The sequence below is a fragment of the Fusarium verticillioides genome, chromosome 9 (genome assembly GCF_000149555.1).
Source record: "Fusarium verticillioides 7600 chromosome 9, whole genome shotgun sequence".
NCBI classification, from domain to species: domain Eukaryota; kingdom Fungi; phylum Ascomycota; class Sordariomycetes; order Hypocreales; family Nectriaceae; genus Fusarium; species Fusarium verticillioides.
Window position 1 is genome coordinate 2,093,042 of NC_031683.1, and position 17,914 is coordinate 2,110,955.

At 48.9% G+C, this 17,914-nt stretch overlaps 10 protein-coding genes across 10 annotated transcripts; 6 read left to right on the top strand and 4 right to left on the bottom strand.

The window, feature by feature from the left end:
- Nucleotides 1-2,966: 2,966 nt before the first annotated feature.
- Nucleotides 2,967-3,586, bottom strand: FVEG_10221 (hypothetical protein; the record flags this gene model as incomplete). The annotated part of the gene is made up of 2 exons (XM_018899280.1): nucleotides 2,967-3,520; nucleotides 3,571-3,586. 2 exons carry the CDS (start codon nucleotides 3,584-3,586, stop codon nucleotides 2,967-2,969), a joined length of 570 nt encoding a protein of 189 aa, XP_018757325.1.
- Nucleotides 3,587-5,250: 1,664 nt separating this feature from the next.
- Nucleotides 5,251-5,818, top strand: FVEG_10220 (hypothetical protein; the record flags this gene model as incomplete). The annotated part of the gene is made up of 2 exons (XM_018899279.1): nucleotides 5,251-5,299; nucleotides 5,355-5,818. The coding sequence occupies 2 exons, from the start codon at nucleotides 5,251-5,253 to the stop codon at nucleotides 5,816-5,818; spliced, it is 513 nt and encodes a 170-aa protein (XP_018757324.1).
- Nucleotides 5,819-6,599: 781 nt separating this feature from the next.
- FVEG_10219 (hypothetical protein) lies at nucleotides 6,600-7,530 on the bottom strand (the record flags this gene model as incomplete). The annotated part of the gene is made up of 3 exons (XM_018899278.1): nucleotides 6,600-6,745; nucleotides 6,798-7,388; nucleotides 7,437-7,530. The coding sequence occupies 3 exons, from the start codon at nucleotides 7,528-7,530 to the stop codon at nucleotides 6,600-6,602; spliced, it is 831 nt and encodes a 276-aa protein (XP_018757323.1).
- A 1,102-nt stretch (nucleotides 7,531-8,632) lies between these two features.
- Nucleotides 8,633-9,565, top strand: FVEG_10218 (hypothetical protein; the record flags this gene model as incomplete). Its single annotated transcript, XM_018899277.1, has 2 exons — nucleotides 8,633-9,329; nucleotides 9,429-9,565. The coding sequence occupies 2 exons, from the start codon at nucleotides 8,633-8,635 to the stop codon at nucleotides 9,563-9,565; spliced, it is 834 nt and encodes a 277-aa protein (XP_018757322.1).
- A 488-nt stretch (nucleotides 9,566-10,053) lies between these two features.
- Nucleotides 10,054-11,824, top strand: FVEG_10217 (hypothetical protein). Its single transcript, XM_018899276.1, has 4 exons — nucleotides 10,054-10,192; nucleotides 10,314-10,356; nucleotides 10,412-11,417; nucleotides 11,468-11,824. Exons 1-4 carry the CDS (start codon nucleotides 10,132-10,134, stop codon nucleotides 11,657-11,659), a joined length of 1,302 nt encoding a protein of 433 aa, XP_018757321.1. The 5' UTR covers nucleotides 10,054-10,131; the 3' UTR covers nucleotides 11,660-11,824.
- A 284-nt stretch (nucleotides 11,825-12,108) lies between these two features.
- Nucleotides 12,109-12,841, bottom strand: FVEG_10216 (hypothetical protein; the record flags this gene model as incomplete). Its single annotated transcript, XM_018899275.1, has 2 exons — nucleotides 12,109-12,151; nucleotides 12,207-12,841. The coding sequence occupies 2 exons, from the start codon at nucleotides 12,839-12,841 to the stop codon at nucleotides 12,109-12,111; spliced, it is 678 nt and encodes a 225-aa protein (XP_018757320.1).
- A 192-nt stretch (nucleotides 12,842-13,033) lies between these two features.
- Nucleotides 13,034-17,894, bottom strand: FVEG_10214 (dolichol-phosphate mannosyltransferase). The gene is made up of 2 exons (XM_018899273.1): nucleotides 15,325-17,894; nucleotides 13,034-15,272 (listed from the first exon to the last, which is right to left on the bottom strand). Exons 1-2 carry the CDS (start codon nucleotides 15,426-15,428, stop codon nucleotides 14,654-14,656), a joined length of 723 nt encoding a protein of 240 aa, XP_018757316.1. The 5' UTR covers nucleotides 15,429-17,894; the 3' UTR covers nucleotides 13,034-14,653.
- Nucleotides 13,579-14,566, top strand: FVEG_10215 (3-oxoacyl-[acyl-carrier protein] reductase; the record flags this gene model as incomplete). The annotated part of the gene is made up of 2 exons (XM_018899274.1): nucleotides 13,579-13,744; nucleotides 13,798-14,566. 2 exons carry the CDS (start codon nucleotides 13,579-13,581, stop codon nucleotides 14,496-14,498), a joined length of 867 nt encoding a protein of 288 aa, XP_018757319.1. The 3' UTR covers nucleotides 14,499-14,566.
- FVEG_16756 (hypothetical protein) lies at nucleotides 15,888-16,708 on the top strand (the record flags this gene model as incomplete). Its single annotated transcript, XM_018905993.1, has 2 exons — nucleotides 15,888-16,295; nucleotides 16,340-16,708. 2 exons carry the CDS (start codon nucleotides 15,888-15,890, stop codon nucleotides 16,706-16,708), a joined length of 777 nt encoding a protein of 258 aa, XP_018757318.1.
- Nucleotides 17,204-17,698, top strand: FVEG_10213 (hypothetical protein; the record flags this gene model as incomplete). Its single annotated transcript, XM_018899272.1, has 1 exon — nucleotides 17,204-17,698. The coding sequence occupies one exon, from the start codon at nucleotides 17,204-17,206 to the stop codon at nucleotides 17,696-17,698; it is 495 nt and encodes a 164-aa protein (XP_018757317.1).
- Nucleotides 17,895-17,914: the final 20 nt, after the last annotated feature.

Genomic DNA, 17,914 nt, shown 5'->3' on the forward strand with positions numbered 1-17,914 from the left:
GACATCAAGAATGTCGTTAATGGGCTGTAGCTTCTCATCAAGGATCTCCTCAAACTACTTCTTTGAGAGGTGTAAAATAGTGCCTGGCATGGCAGTACTGAGTTAAACCTTTTGTAAAAGCTTGTCAGGACTGAGTTGGCAAGTATTAAGTTAAACCTTTCCCCAAACTCAAAAACTCTAAAGAATGAGCAAAGACTCTCCCTCGAGCTTCGTCTCCGAAGCCACGAAAGTAAGGCAGCCAGGCAGTAAACAGTTGTCTAAAGTCATGATGGACATACACTTCCATGCCACGCCTGAGAAAAAGGTCTCAACAAATGAACACAAACTACCTACATAAGCGAGCAACACTCTATCTAGTCAAATTGCCGGCGTTGTTGCAAGTCTTGGCAAGACACGGAATATTCATCCTTTGCGGATGTGTTTGCAGGACACGATAAAGGGTGTGACATTCCCCTCAGCTCCCCATGCTCATATAGTATATTTGAAGTGATCGTAACTGTCGCGACACCGCAAACTAGCATTGAAGAACATAACAACACAGCAACAATACCTCACGCCTATGATGAATGATCGAGCAGTTGCTAAAAGAGAAGATCTGCGGAAGTTGTTTAGAAGTGAGCCACAACCAACAAGGAACACTCGCGCCGCGGTAGTACAAACGATCCGCAAGCTAAGGTTGAAGGCGAAGCGCCGCAAGAGATTCCGCGACGTACATGCGCAGACTATATATATATCACAAGACACGAAGCATCAGGAGTAGAGTCAGGGAAGACCCGATCAGGAATTTTACTGATGAACTTGTAAGACATACAACGCGCCAAAGACACCCCCTATATAGACATTGAAGCAGTCTGGACAGTTTCCAGACCGGGCTGGACAGAATTTTGGCCCCAAGCCTTCAATTTATTTTGTCCGCGATTATATAACCACCTGGTACTCCTCAAGAATGGATGAAAATGAGCGAACCGGTATGTGAACCAACGGCCAAGCTGAAGGGAGAAAACTAACGGTTATATGATAAAACTATATCACCATCATCCCCAATGGAGATGTCGTCCTTGTACTGGGTAAGTCCAGAACAGCGGTTGGGGTCACTGCTTCATTTCTGAAGCATATCCCACCCGTCTTCGAACGGGTGCTGGCCCTGCCAATACTCGAGGGCTAGGCGGCCCGATCCTTCGTTGGAGCGGAATTGGTCACCCTGGAGCTTCCGGCAGAGCAGCTAGGCTCTCTATGGGTCAGACCCAGAGTGCCTCACCGCAGATCCTCGGGCCATCGTAGGTGTGTCTGTCCTGGCAGACAAGTATGACATGATGGCGAGTTCTGTCAGGTGGCGGCCATCTGGTTAGGGTATCCAGCGGCGACAACAACCTAGCCGGACCATCAGGCCGCCTACCGGTTTCGAATGGAAAGGGAATTCTTCCAGAACAGTCAGTTTTCCATCAGGGTAGGCTGGTATCTTCGGGGCAGCATGCATCCTCTTCTCCGCCATCCCCAATCGCCTCGGCCCACGAGATACACCCTTGAAAAATTGGACGGCATTCAAAATCTATACATCGGCTCACTGGTTTGTTGCGATGAACATCAAAACTCGCCATGAGATGAACTTAAGAAAAGGGGCATTTTCAGTCGCTATAAAATGTTACCCAAGCATGGCTATACAGACAGCAAGGACACTAGTTCGTCATTTGCACTGTCAAATGAGATACTTGGGTGGAAGGAGGGATATTTTCCTAAAGAAGGAAAACTTCCCAAGAAGATGGATATTCATTATTAAGGCTCTATTACGAAAGATAACTGTGATCGTTCAATGGGCAGAGTCGCTCGGGGTATAAACTCTTTGACCAAAATTGGAGAGAGAGAGCTTCTTGTTACGATTTCGATAATATGAGGATTAAATAAATAAAAAAGATTTATGAATACTGAGAAAAAGAGAACATAGAGATATAAAGAAGACTTTAGTTGTATGATAATTGGCTATATTGCAAAACAGTGACTCTGCCACCGATTTCTATGTGATGGATGCCTTGTAAGTCGGCTTCACCTCTTTAGAACAGTCAGAGAATACTACGAGTTAAATTTGTATATAGAACCAAGGAAAGCAAAGCAGTCTCTCCAAACTGGCGTCTGTATCTCAGCAAATGAGGGCATTAACCTTGCTGTGAACCAAGTGAACAACACCAACAGTGGCAGCTCTCGTACAGACTCCCCCATTCTGTCATAAGAACCCACCAATTTGAGTACCATTGGCAGAGAAAACATATAGTGATACTGAATGAAAATATTATTAAATGTCTGGAGTGCCCGAGTAGTAATACCTCCTTGGATGAAGCCAGAAAGGGAGAGAGCTGATGTCAAAAGTTTGAAGATGGAAGAGGGTAACATGGCCGATGGCATTTGATGCATATCAAACCATTGAGGTTTATAAACACAATAGAATGGAAAATAAGCCTCAAATGTTGCAGTACAACAGGAGTTCAATATGCATGGAAATACAAAACGTTTGATTACATGTATTCAGCAGCAGGGCTAGAGGAGTGACAGAATAAGCAACAGGTTGGAATATACACCTGCCACTAGAATACCTATTCGTCCGCTGTTATTAAAAATCTGATCCTAAACGCGAAACCATGATCACTTCTTTTGTTGTCGTTGAGCCCCTCTCTCTCCAACATTGCTCGACCTGATCTGATCCTAAAAGTGAAACCCTGATCGCTTTCTTTAGTATCGTTGAGTCCTTCCTCTCTCCACCAATGCTCGGCCTGATCAGATTATCCAGAGCGGTGTTTGCTTGGGCAGGGGCAGCCTGGCTGCATTCCCACAGGATCTTCCACAGCAATCTTGAAGCATGGTAGGCATAACCCTCCTTTCGGATGCACCATGACAGTTGAGAGTGCATGTGGAGAAGAAGGAGGGCCACTGTTGGAGGAAGGTCAGCATTATATCACAACCATATCGGAGCCTTGTCATGATGAAAACTCGCTGCCTAGTTTCAGGCCCAGAGCGACGTCGAATGTCTCGTTGGCGAGACGGAAGATTTGCGCGTGGTTGAGTTTTCGTATGACATACTCGCTCATCCGACGAAACCCAACCTGATGATCAAGCCAGTAAGAAGCTGTCATAAGCTTCCAGGCATCCTCGAGATTGATAGGTTCGCAGTCCATCCAGACTGTACCGGCCATGGCAAAACGTGCTGACATATCGTACTTGTCTACTACAATGGAGACTTTCTGGATTTGGTCAGGTGTGAGAAGTAGCATTTCTGGGTATGATCCATATAAAGGTTTTGAGGCCTGGGCAGTCGCCAGCCCATCATCCTCTGGCAGTTTGATGTCGACTGGTGACTTGTCCCTCTCATGGAGCTTGATGCCCTCTGAGAACTTGAGGTTCAACATGGCGTCGAACACCGGAGACGCGAGGGTTAGGAACTCGGAAGCAATTTGAATTCGCGCTTTCTCGCGACCGACGACAAGAACCACGTCTCCGTCAGGAGTGAGTACCTGTAAAGGGGTGTTGGGCTCTGCTAAATGTCAGAGCGGAGCCGAAAGAATAGATGATACCCTTACATACCTGATTCTGAAGACATTGTTGCGATATATAGGTAGCCGCTTGAGGAAGCTAAGAGAAGAAGAGATGATCCAGAACTGAGAAGGCGACCGAGTCAACCATTCGTGAGTTGCTATTCCATTTTCATGAACCACCACTGAGCCTTAACTTCCAGTGACTGATACATGTTTGAACATGGTATATAATAAGGGGGCAGTAAATGCAGATATAAACGATAGTGCTCACGCTTGCGGTAACCACAGGTAGGACCGATGGCAGAGCGGTAGTAGGAAACAACATATGAAATGACTTGGCTGCACTAGACCAGCCTAAATGCTCTTGGCGGCCAAGAAACTTCAAGTCTCCATCCTCAGCACGATATAGGGTACTGGAAATAATTGCTTCGGCGTCTTTGTAACTATAACTCCTCGAATGTCTGGTATACAGAGACTTAACCAGAGGATTGTGCTCTGTTGCTTTCTGCCTCAGGTGCAACATTAGCTTCCTTTGAGGACACTCCAGGGGAGTTCTGTGGAGGTCATGCTGTCCGTTGGGTTACGAATAATAGTGGATAAGAAATTATAATCCCGAGACGCTCATATAGTGACGAGAGTGGGTGTCCCGTTCGGAACATTGGTGAGGCTTGAAGGAGACCGGTATCTTGTGACTTCTGCGAAGTTGGGATCATAGAGAGCACCGAGATATTCGACAAGAAAATTCTTGGGTTAGCATGAACACTGGTGCGAGCTCCACCAATGGCGAAGACAAGCATCCAGTTTGGTAAGAGTATAATATCCAAAAGAGATCAACTTCGTCAGTTACGTGGAAACAGGGCTCATACCACTCGCTAGGGAGTTGTGAAGAATGAGGGAGAGGAAGTTTATGTCAATGGCTCAGGATATATTATGAACACCGATCTAGGTTCACTAATACTTTGCATCTGCCAGGTAAAAACATAAAATCTCCATGGTGTACTGGCGGCCAATGTATCAGGTACTCTGAGAGTTTAAATCCCAAGGCGAGGCTACCTTGAGGTCTCTTACTGTCTGTGCCTCAAGCAGGAGTGTTACATCTCTGATACCTTGCAACAGCAAGGAGGAACATATTTCGCAAGACTTGGATAGAATGTGTACGCAAAAGAGGCTGGCCAAGATACCTTGGCGGTCTGGAAATAAGGAGAGGGGGCAATCCAGAATGCTGAGCAAGGGCGCTGGTATTTATAGACGCCCGCTGTAAGTTTGCTTGCCTTATTGACCTCCTTGTTTGTGTAGCCTTTTGCGATAGGGAGTTGTTTGGTGTTGATCTCACGTCACGCAAATCTGATATCTAAGCTCGAGAGCAAGCAACGGAAAGCTGTTTCATACCCGTTTTGTCGTAAATCATGTCGGGTATTGACAAAAACGAAGCCTAAGTTTTATTCATATTTATGATTATTTAGGTAAACTTAGAGATTGTCATTCTATCTTACAATTCACCATCCTGTTGGCAAAACCTTTTAAGGTCGAAGAGCGAGTCAATTCAGGGGGGTCAAGCAGTGATTCACTGCCAGCTGCTCACACCTGTCAGATGCTTCCAGACTCAACCAACTTCCTCTTAGGTATGCTTAAAGCGATGCGAGCCTGAAGAATCAAAATATTTCAACAAACGGCATCTCTCTGTGCTCTTCATCTTCACTCATCTTCCTGAACACGCACATTTGCGAAGATGGATACTTCGCGCGCCGTTCTCAACGCCGATGGAGGTGATGTTCCCGGTATGTTAAATGGCATTCTATATACAGCTTTGATCATCACTGACTTTCTAAGTAGCAGACTCTGTTACCCAAATCGCTCCCGACGGCGATGTTATGCTGGTGGTTGGCCCAAGCCAGCACAAGATTCAGGTCTCTTCGCACTTCCTCAAACTCATCTCCCCTGTCTTCCGAGCTATGCTTGATGCACCGATGAAAGAAGGGAAAGCCCTCGCAAACAAGTCCGATCATGACGGCCCCATTGAAATCGTCCTCCCCGAAGACAAGGAACAGCCAATGGACCAGGTATTGCGCACACTTTTCAGCTCAGACCCAAGCGCCACGGAGTTCTCGATCAGTGAAGCCAAGGAGATCGCCATTCTTGCAGATAAATATGGAATGGTCGAGCGTCTCCAAGTATTTGCATCTTTCTGGCTTCTCAACGCCACCAAGACCGATGGTGCAGATGTGATTTCCGAGAATGAATGGAATGCCTTGGTTGTCGTATACATGCTCAAGGTCGACTGGGCTTTTTTGCCGTAACCAGGAACATGCGCCTGAAGAGCACTAGCTTGCTCAAGTTCATCAACCACTTTCACGACAAACATACTGGTCTGCGCCTTGGAAGTAAGTCACGAACTATTACAATATTACAAGGCATTCTCATGTACTGACAATACTCATCTAGTGGCCATTGAAGAACTGCGCAACACACACTTAAGGATGCCGTCTAAATATCGTGATGAGTGTGGTCTCTGTCTGTTCTGCTTTTCTCATGCAACCCGCTCTTTCGTCCAGCAGTGTCCAGGATGTAGCTACCCTGATCGTCATTATCGGACGCATCTGCTGTGATCGGGGAAATTTGGGTTAAGTGCAGCAGTCTTTGGGAAGTTCAAAAGGAAAAGCAAAAGGAATATTTGAACCGAGTCTTCTTCAATAAACAGACTGGTTGGACGCGATTTGTTTGTGCCAGTATGATCTAAATTCCACAACTGTGATGGCTACCTATCATTAGGTTGCTCTGTGTTCAGCCTCACCACATATCATTTACCGCGAAGATTGGTTGATACTTAAAGCTTACGATGTCTCAACGACACATATCAAGCCAACACATACAAGTAACCAATAGTATTTTATGTCTTAGAAAAGCCTAGTCTAAAGAAAGACCAGACTTTTTATTGACATCAAGATGAGGAATAACAATAACCAAACTTTGACCCATCCTGAACTTTCCTCCAACTCTTGGTATATTCTGTGAAGGTTTTGGCCAGTTACTAATCGAATTCAAGCCCTTGAAACCCGCTAAAACGATTGTTCATGTTCTTTATGTTAAGAGCCGACACAAGTAAAAGCTTCCATAACGCCATGTAAATACTGGTCCGATGCATGATCCAGCGCCTCCCATGCAGCGAGACTGACGATGCTGTTCCATTTCTGTTGCATACTTCCGCCTGGCCTCACGAATAGAGCCTGGATTCAAACCAAGTCAGTTGTGCACTATGAAGAGAGAGGAATGTCTTACGGTAGATATCGACTTCAATCTCGTGAGCATCTGGCCCCGGTTCTACCAAGCGGGCGTTGTGATATGGGTTTTCATCCCTCACCAGTCGCTCGCTCAGTTTGGAGAATTCAAGACGGAGATAAGCGGGAGCATAATGATCACCGAGACGCATGTAATGTGCTGCCATCATTAGGTACCAACATTCTTCCAGACCAAAGAGCGTATGTACAGGATAAAAGCGGCGGCCGCAAGATCTTGTGCGAAACCAGTTTGGAGCAACCTTCTTGAATTCGGGAATCATCTTATACTCTCTGGCAAACACGACCACATCGTAGATCTCTGCTGGCCACAGATCGTCCGTATGGGGATTGCCAGGATAGATGCTGCCAAACGCGTTCCGCACCGTGGTAGGATTATCGTTCGGAAGCTCGAGCTCACGAACCCGACCCGTATTGTCAGCGTTAGTGATATTTTGTTGATCAAGCATGCCAGCAAGAATATCTGAACACACGCGGGCAGCCTGTTCTGTAATTCTGATCCGAATTCTGTCCGCTCCGACGATAAGTATAAGATCACCGCCGCTTACTATGTCTGTCTCGAGTTCTGGGGTCCCTAAACCATGGTCAGTAAAACGAAAGGGGTGAGCAGGATGTTCCCTACTCTCAACCAGGCTTGTGCCCTCTTGGTCTGGCATGCTCTGGTTCGAGTCTGGCCGTGTGGTAGAGGATTCGGGATTGGGATTTGGGGTCGGCATGGTGGTGGTTTAGAGATACCGGGAGTTGTATGTGTGACTTGGGAATGTGACTGGGTATCGGCAGGGTTCGTGGGAGGATGAAAGAGGAAAGGACGAGGTACACTTTAATGCGCAGGCAGATGAAATGACTTGAACAAAGTGCAAGTAACAAAAAGTATAACTTCGAGAGAGCAATGGTTGTCTGAGAGAGAAGAATCAGCGATTGGACGAGGCAGGAGAAAGTTTGAGAGCACACGTAGAGGCAGTATAAACCACCAGAGAGTTCTACGCAGAACTTTGTCGTGAACGAAGTTAAAGAGCGATAAGTCGACTAAGAGAAACAAGAAGTATGACGAAGACGTTGTGTATATGGGAGAAGGGTTGGCAGAACACTGGCAGATGATCCCGGATCCCGAGCGCTTGTGACAGAGAGACACGAACAGGCAGTATAAATTGCCAAAGAAATCTACGCAGAACTTGAAGATCAACAAAGTCGAAGAGCGGAAAGTCTTAGGGAGAAGAATTTGAACTGTTGACTGCTGCTATCGATAGACGAGTGTTTCCCCGTCTTTGGCAAGGGCCACGAAGACATTCTCAGCCAGGCACATGTATGTCACTCAGAAGCCACGCAATGAGAAAGCGCAGACATAGAATCACGAAGACGAAAAGTCAAAAGAAAATTCACTCATTCGCTGCTACGATATACAGATAGTCACGGCGAACGAGAGAGGCCTATCAGAGTCAACGGTTGGTCGCGCGGTGCCTTATCACCAAAGTTACCTAAGAACGAGACTTCCGGAAGGCGAGCATATGCTTCGGAATAAACTCTCCAAATCTGGGGAAATAAGATTGTGGCAAATTAAATTGACTTGAATCTGAACTTTGACATGCCTAAGTTTTTTGAGATGCGTATGTCAATTGTTGCACATTTTCACCGTCTTGTCTTGTCGAGGCTGACGCGCAGAGCATGTAAGCAAGTGATGCTACGACGCTGAGGTCGGCGATGATCATGAATCACTCCCTCCAGGGAGCCCACCCAATTATAAGACCGTGTCCTTGGTATGGCTACAAATTGGACCACCAATTTGGCAAACAGCCTTCTCCTCTTCCAGACTCCAAAGACATGAGCCCAGTTGAAACTTTTGCGGCACCAAGCAACACACACCACCCCTTTTCTTCTTATTTGCAAGGTGCCCGCTACGCTTGGTCTCAAATGGATCTTACTCCAGAACAATCAGTCATGTCGAGTCCAGAAGAGGTCAACGAGACTGTGGCCCAGTCCAGATTTGTCCGGGACTTGATCTCAGGTGGCGATTTAATCCTCGCCGTTGGTCCCCACCGAACTCTCCTCAGAGTTTCGTCAGCCTTCCTGTGCGAGATATCGCCTGTATTTTCGGTCATGTTTGGGCCAAACTTCGAAGAGGGCGAACGCTTGCGCAATCGCCAGACCGGAGATCCAGAAATGGTTCTCGAGCTCCCCGATGACGACCCTCTCGCTTTCGACAACACGATCCTCGCGCTCTACGGGTCTAATCCTTCGACGCAAGACTGTGACCCCGAAGATATCCAGAAGATTTCGATCCTTGCTGATAAATACGATTTGGTATCGCGATTTACCTTTGCTTCGGTGTATTGGTTTGCAAAGTATGCTTGGGCAGATGACCCCGAAGAGACGTGGCAACTCACAACTGCTGCCTATTGGATGCAGAACCCCGATGCTTTCTTTACCTTTAGCAAGAAACTCGTCAAGCAGCTGCAGCCCTCTCACTTGAGCTACGTCGCGGGCATACCCGACAAGGAGCTTGGGCTTCGACTTTGCTGTAAGCTTCCCACCCATTGTCAAACTTCCCTTCTTCCAACATCAGTTATCTGGACGGGTCTTGTGCCATTTGTGTCAGTCCAAAACTAAATTTTGTCAGTGGCAATCGAAGAACAACGTGTTCAAAAGCTCTTGAACCAAGTCAAAGCAAAGGGTCTCTGTTTGTACTGTTTCAGCCTGGCCAAAGTTGGGTTTACTTCGCGTGTCAAGGGGTGTAAGAATCGCAAATACCATTGATTCTGGAAGACTCAATTCTTTGTGTTTTTCGACAACAGCATAGCTTATCAGAGCGCGTGTGATTGCAGCATTGTGGGATAGATTGCTTAGTTGGTCTGCAGTGGGCAATTCATCAGAGCTTGGGAGTTTTGCAAAGGGATACGCCCCGGAGAGCAACATAGCATTAAACCTTAGTATAGGGCATCAAAACAAACCCAGAACGGGGTGTCATAAGCAATTACCCAGGTCTTTTTGTCATTCAGGATCAAAGTCCCGAGCTTTATTTCCTCCAATCTGTAGACACGGGAGATAGGTGGATAGTTTTGATGACGATTGCTAAACTCTAACGCATGGATGGTTTGCTGCAATTGAACAGTTTGGATAAGGCAGGCCTAGCAACCGTACAATTTTTCGCTTTCGAACTTTCGAATTGTTGGCATTTGAGTTCTCACGACTTGACAATGTGAAGTCGTGAACTGTTGTCGTTGGAATGTATTTCCCGGTGATTATCCGAACACACCATGATACAGCAAGATCACAGGCTTCCCTTCATCAAAGGGCATCGATAATTCATCATATACGAGGCCATGAGTGAACCACAAAGAACAGGGAGTCAAGGGCACTCCAGAAATAAATCCATCACCAAGAGTACGCCTCAGAATGATTCCCGTGGGCGACGTTGACGCTGTATCAGCGGGGCCTCTCATGTCTCCAAATGAGCATCGTTAACATGAGCGATACCGGTGCGACACGGCTAACTCTGTCCCAGCCCGGCCGAGATCCTCTACGAAAGGACCTCTCGATCTTGATGAGTGAGTAAAACGTTATCGATTAGATCACGGCCCGAGGTTGACGACTAACTCACAGTGACCCGTTATTGTCACCTCAACAAGCGACGACCCCTCAGCGAGTGATTACGCATCGTAATAGGATATCATCACCACATCCGCGCTCATCTACAGGGACTCCAGTCTCGCAACTGGGAGAGGCCAGACCCAAAGAATTTTCATTCCTTCTTAGGCCAGAGATCTATCACCCTCTGACGCCTCTCAACGTCCCTGTCGCATTTCGTAACCCGCAGAAGCAGCCCGATCCTGAGGCTCCCATTGAGGAGCTCCTTGCCAGCGGTCACTTCAGAGCAGCGGCTATAGCTGCTGTTCAAGAACTCACAGGCTCTGGAGCTAGTGGGGGAATCAACCCCACGGATTCCAAGAGGATATTTGAGCTTCTTTACACTCGACTGGCATGCCTTACTCTGATTGATGCGACTCCCTTGGCTGCCCAGGAGGTCAAAGCCTTGGAAGATCTCAACGACATCAGGAGGTATGTAGACGAAACCACTGGAGAGCACCTAGTACCTTGGGAGCTAAGAGTTCTCAATGTACGTCTTCAGTCGCTTGGCTTCGGCGATTATCGCCGAGCTGTCATGAGCTACCACGACCTGGCTCGCGAAGCTCGTGATCGTATCAGCAAGGCAGCATCCCAGCACGATAACTCCGCAAGGGAACTTTGGAAAGCCCGTCTTTACGATCTCGGTATCCAGGTCGCCGGAGCTCTGATTGAGCTCGAGGACCTGACAGGTGCAGCGCATCACCTCAGCACCCTACGGGACCGAGGTGATGGCAAGATGATGCTCACCAAAGCACTTCTGTGGCTTCATCTAGGAGACGTAGAAAGCGCAAGGTCCTGCGCTCGTCAAGCCATAGAGAATGACGAAAACGTCGAGAAACTCATCCTGGCACTCTGCGACATGGCCGACGCAGAGTACGAGACAGCCCTTGAAGCGTGGAAGGAACTGCAAGAAAGTCTAGACGACGAGATGGTCGGCGTTAACACAGCCGTGTGTTTGTTGTATCTTGGGCGGATACAGGAGGTATGTTCATCTGTGATTCATGCGATGGCCAGTGTACTAAACTTTCTTAGGGACGCGCAACATTGGAGGGCCTTGTGGAATCTGGCTTATCATCTCATACGCTGTTATTCAACCTATCGACTATGTACGAGCTGTGTACAGAGAGGCATAAGAACCTGAAGCTGAAGCTTACGGAGAGGGTCGCTGGCCTGGAAGCTTCGACTGCAGGCTGGGAAAAGACAAACAGCGATTTCAAGCTATAGTTGTATAATCTGAACAGATATATCATTTACTGGTACCGAGATAGACAGGCCCCCGGGAGCAAGAAGCTGATGATACTTAAACAGAGTGCAAAACTTGACTGGTTTCATGGCCTGCAAAGATGTACCAAACTTGCCTAACTCATTTCATCCCTTAGAATGGGGCCACGAATTTTCCCCGTCTTGTAGACGTGATACATCAACAACACATCTTTTCTGAAATGTGACAACCAATATTTCAAAGCCAAGAGATCAATCATTGTTCAAAATCACCTCCTCAAACTCTCCCGTACCGTTTTCAACGAAACCAAAGTCCCACGTGCTTGTTGCCCAAAATACGGGTTATTCCCAACTGCGTCTCTTCCACTCATCCAGTGAATGGAATGAACCGTAGTCGTGCGTTGTATTTAAAACAACTTTCTTTTCCCTGGGGACACTGAAAACGAAACTCGTCAAGCATGTTTTGCAAGAACCACGGCGGCTTCCTTCCATTTCCTGATTCTCCAGCGGCGTCGCATGGCGCCTCAAACACCATGTTGCACCATGGAACCCCTGAAGGAGATTATTGCGCGGACTGCAACCCAAAAGGTCTATGTGGTTGCAGATAGGGACGTAGACGTTCATAAAGTAGCAAGGTAGGTTGCAGTGAGCCTTGAGTATCCATTCTTCATGTAGGAGAAAATGGCCATTCTTGATCTCGGGCGTGGCAGAGAAGTGTATATCTGGTCCCAAAGGGCCGCGGGAGTATGATTCGTAATGAGTTCGCATGAGCGGTGCAAGTGCATCTCTATAAGATCCCCCAAGGCGGTTGTATTTCAAGGCCAGTTGAACGTGCTGGTATTGTAAATCATATCCGGTCACATAAATGCGCCGATGGTTGACCGAGTAATCCCAGCAGTGAGGAGACATTACTAAGGGGGCATGACGGTCAACAGTGTGAAGCATGCAGTGCTTCTCGCAGAAGCAGTGGTCTGGTAGCACGTATGCGAGACCAAGTAAGAACTCTGCCTTGTCTTCAACGTTGGTGTTGACCATGGTGCGGAAGTCCCTCTTTGCCAGGCGTTGCATAGACTTGCAGGTCTGTGAGAGCCAGTACAAGTCGCAAAGTTCTGCGTGATCGAGGATGCACATGAGAACCTCAACTGGAAGTCCCAACAGGCTATGGCCGCTGGAGTTTGTGGACATGGTAGATAGATTGCTTCGAGGAGGTATCCGGGTCGATGAACTTGGGACAAAGGGTCCTAAAGCTTACAAGAATTTAGATGGTATTTACTGTATTTACTGTGGTGAGCCCTAAATTACAGTTTTCGTCTTTCTATATGAACTCTAAAGACAAGAAAGTGTGTAAACCTAGAAAGCTTCATCACGAAGTGTAATTGGGGGGGGGGGAGGCATCGAACAGCTTGTACATTGCAGAGAAGATGTATCAACCAAAGCAGGACTCTCAGTATACCGATTCTTTGAGATGGCGACCGCCTCTGTCTCGGTGCCGAAATGATATATCTCTACAGATAATACCGAAATTCAACCAAGGTATTATCATCGAGGCTGATGTATCATGTCTTGGGGAGAGGATGCCAAAAAGATCTGGGACCTCCTTTCGAGGTGACAGAATAGTTAGGTGATCCCAGGATGTTTTAGGCATTTTGACTGCAGATTTAGTGCATCCTTGGACTGAATATTTTTGACAACCGACCTCAAGGTCAGGATCTTTTTGGTACCTTGAGGTTTATCCCCCGTCGAGGCCGGAGCTACCCCACATACCGCCATTGCCCGAGCCTCGGCTCAAATATGTCGATCTCGTCGATCCCGGGGTCATTAAAGGACCTGGATCCGGGGAAGGTGTCCATGATTTATGGTCCTGTGCATTATTACAATAATTTACTTGAGTGACCAAATAGAACAATACACAGTAAATCAACATGTCGGACCGTGTTAGTCAACTCGCGGGTCATCTCAACTACCCCAAAGGTCTCCTCGCTGGCCAAGTAGCTATCATCACAGGCAGCGGCCAAGGCATCGGTGCAGAAGCGGCCCGGCTCTTTGCCAAAGAGGGCGCGAAAGTTGTTGTTGCAGATATCGACGCGGGTCAGTGCATCCTGTGCTCACAAAATATTGGTGTCTAACTCTAGCTCGAACAGAAAAGTCCAAGGCTGTTGCTGATGACATCAATAAGAATGGCGGCCAGGCTATAGCTGTGCCCGGAGACATTCTCAAGGCAGAATATGTCAATGATCTGGTCAAGAAGGCTGCAGAATTTGGCGACGGAAAGATCAACATTATCGTCAACAATGCGGGCTACACTTGGGACGGTGTCATTCACAAGATGACAGACAAGCAGTGGGATACTATTCTTGCTCTTCACTGTACTGCCCCTTTCACTCTCGTCCGCGCAGCAGCACCTTACTTCCGTGTACGCGATGGCGCTCCTCGTTGCATTGTCAATATCTCGTCTACATCTGGAGTGCACGGCAATGCGGGACAGCTCAACTATTCTCTTGCAAAGGCGGGTATTACAGGCTTCACAAAGACGATTGCCAAGGAGTGGGGTCCCTCCTTTGGCGTGAGAGCGAATACTATTGCCTTTGGACATATCCTCACCAGATTGACGGCGGCAAAGGAAGATGGCGCGTTTGTCACCGGGCCAGATGGTGAGAAAATTGCCCTGGGTATTCCGACAAAGCAGAAGGAGGCAGCGGGGGATAATGCCCATGCAGATATTCCACTGAGGAGACCTGGTACTGCGACTGAAGCTGCGAGCGCTGTTCTGGCTGTGGCGAGTCCACTGTTCTCGTATGTGTCAGGTCAGACCATCATGGTCACTGGAGGTCGTAATATGTAGAGTATATCCAGGTGGCGAGTTAGATAGGACTCCGGTGTCAGTCGAGGAGGGCATCAATCGACGAAGAAACGTGGTATTAGATTAAACGGTACTATACTGCCCCAAACGCCCCCATCCAACAAGATGTGTCCCTTTTGTGCATGTCATTCCCATTCTTAGACCTTGAGCCACAGGTTGAAGACACCCTGGGCATACTGAACAATCTCGTCACCGCCAAGCTTGCTCTCTCCATAAAGACGATCGACGAAAGAGATGGGAACCTCAGCGACGGTGCATCCCATAGCCTTCGCACGCACCATAAGTTCCATCTGGAAACTGTATCCCTTGCTCTCAGTGCTAGCAATGGCCTTCTCCAGCGCAGCACGCTTGTACAGTCGGAAGCTGCCCGTGAGGTCACTCACGCCAGGGCGGAGGACAGTATCGGCGAACAAGTTGGCGCCACGGCTGACAAACTTGCGCTTGAGATCCCAACCAAAGACACCGCCGTTTCCAGCGTAGCGAGTACCCGTGACGATGTCGTAGTTGCCCTTGGCCTGGAGAGCGACCATCTCGGGGATGAACTTGGGGTGGTGGGAGAAGTCGGCGTCCATGATGATGACGAAGTTGCCGGTGACGAACTTGAGACCGTGGACGTAGGCTGTTCCGAGACCGAGCTTGCCAGCGCGGGGCTTGAGCACAACGTGGGGGGAGTAGACCTTGACGAGCTGCTGGGCAACTTCTTGGGTTCCATCGGGGGAGCCGTCGTCGACGATGATGAGTTCCCAATCGAGGTTGCTGCTCGGGTAAGCTTTTCGCCTTCAAAATCTACAGATAAGGTGGTACTGACTTCTCAGTAAAGGTGCGGTTCAACAGCCAGGTAATGATGGGCAGGTTCTTGCGCTCATTGTAGGTTGGCAAGATAACCGAGTACTTGTTCTTAGTTGTGGCCATGGCGAGCGGTTAGAAGGGGGTATCGTTTCGAATGATATTAATTGACAAAGCGACCTGAAGAGAAGAAAGACCAAAGTTTGATCGCGAACGACAAAATGAGCGTGGAAAATTTGGGGGACCGCGTTTGTTGGATGTCTCGTCGTTATTCGCGTCAAGCCACTCTAAGGGGACACCTTGAAGCTGGCGATTGGGGATGGACAGGGGTGACTAAGCTCACGATGGCTGCCCCTGAATTGGGTGTGGCTGTGCGGGACTTGCTGTGGCTGGTGAGGTACAAGCTCTGGTTTGGCCGATGCCGATCTGCTAACATGGATTGATTTTGGCCCATGACATGACTTGCAGGTCGGTTGCAGGGCTTGCGATTGTCAAATTCTGCGTCATGCTGGTCAGCTTTTGTGACAGCAGAGGCTTCGCCGGCTGGTCACTTGAGGTCTTTTTGTTGGATCATCGGCCGATTTGATGTCACAATATCAACCACGACTTAATGTTGTTGAACAAGAACGTTTCCTTGCGTCACTGGACATTTACCGTCTGGTACTGAACACAGAGCCTCCCTCTCGTCTCTTCCTCTCCGCCGACCTCGCGTCCACTTCCCCAGCAAAACCAAGTACCGGTACTAAGCCCAACCTGTGTCTCACTGGTTCCGGCGGTCCACACCTCAAGTCCTCCTGTCTTCCCAGATCGGTGGCTTACAATTTGAAGCTTGTGGTTCCTTCGAGGAGCTCCCGACCCACCAAAGCTCCCTCTTGTTCCCCGCAAAGCACGCAAATGCAGCTTGGGAAGCAAAAGGACTGGGAACTGGGATCCTCGACCCAGAGACCCAAAGGCCAATCCGAGATGACGACCAAGTCCGTCCCGATCTACAGAGTTCACACCGTCAAGTACGGGTGTTCCTTGGGCTAACTTCACAGTCCACAGAGTCGCAGTCGAGTGACGAAAGGGCGCTTTTCCTTGGCCCAATGCGTGCTATGCGTTCTCCTCTTCCAATTCCCTTGCTCATCCCGTCCAAGTATCCCGTCACGCGTTCTCCGCGGGTGAGGAACCTCGATGCTGTTTGTGCGCCCTCCGCCTCGGCCTCGGAGCTACCCATGCCTTACCAATTTGCTTCTGGCTTCTCTCTGTCTGTCCATGCTGCTTCTATAGGCAAGGTAGCTATGGATGGACATGGCTTTGTGGAACCGACCGTCGTGACTTGCCTCGTGCCTTTCTCTGCCAACCTCATTTCCCTTCTTCGTGTCTCGTTCCCCGACTTTGACCTCCTTCCTACATCAACATTGTGAAGCTCCCTTACTCTTGTAGCCTCAGAAAGTATCGCAAATATCTCTCGTATCCATTATTGACTTCGCTGCGTCGCGCAAACACACGCTTATAAGCTAGAGTCAACTTGCGACACCAATTGTTACGTCATCATCATGTCGGACGGAATCGCTCCAGCTATAGACAAAGGTATGTCTCATCGCCAGCTGTCTCAATGGCCTCGTTTCCATCGCGTCTGATGCCGCGCTTCGCAATTGGCATGTTCGCGATGACTATTTCGACCTCCGCGGCTCAAGACTGCGCTTATGCCCGGAATTCTGAGCTGACATGCCCTAGTCGGCGCACCTGAACCAACGGCCCCCGAGGCCGAGGCCGGCGCTCCCACTTCGGACACCGCGACAGCTCCTTCGGAGCCCGCCAAGCCGGAAGAATCCAAGCCAACTGAGGGAGCTGGTGGTCTCAGCGCCCCGCCGAAGCCCGTCGAGGTCGCGTCTGTGCCAGAGACACCCGTCAACAACATGACACCCGCAGGCGGTACTCCACGACCCGTGCTCAACCTCGAAGAAGAACCAAAGGAGACGCCAAAGAACGAGGACGAGAATGCGTTCATCACTGATGCTCCAACATCGCCGCCTGCTGTCTCCGCCCCAAAGGATGTCCTGATGGCTGACAATGCTGCCGACGACAAGCCAGCGGGCATCAACGGTGCCAGTAAGCCCGGGGTCAACGACGTTGCCGAAGTGGCTGCAGGCGAAAAGCGTAAGGCTGAGGAGCCTCCTGCTGCCACCAACGGCGCATCCGACCCCGCTCCGACAGAGAAGTCGGAGTCGGAGGAGCGTGCCGAGAAGAAGGCTCGCGTTGAAGACGTCGCAGATGAGCCGACCACCACTGAGAATACTTCGCCAAACGGCAAGCACGAAAACGGGAAAGCTGCGAAGAAGAACAAGAAGGACGCCCCAGTTGCTGGGAAGACGGCACGCAAGACGCGAAGTCAAGGTCCTGTTGAAGTTTAGTAGCAATGCGAATTGGCAGGCTTTTCCTTGATCTATCATGATAGTTTATGAATGCTGCAGCACATGATTTAGGGGTGGGACGGCGAAAATGGAGGATGGGAACGGGAAAAGGAACATGATCCCGAGATCTGCCTGGTTCAAGGATTTGTGGGTATATTTGTGCGTCAGGTAGTAAACACTGTTTGCATTTGCCATTTCATTAATTATACGGTGCTT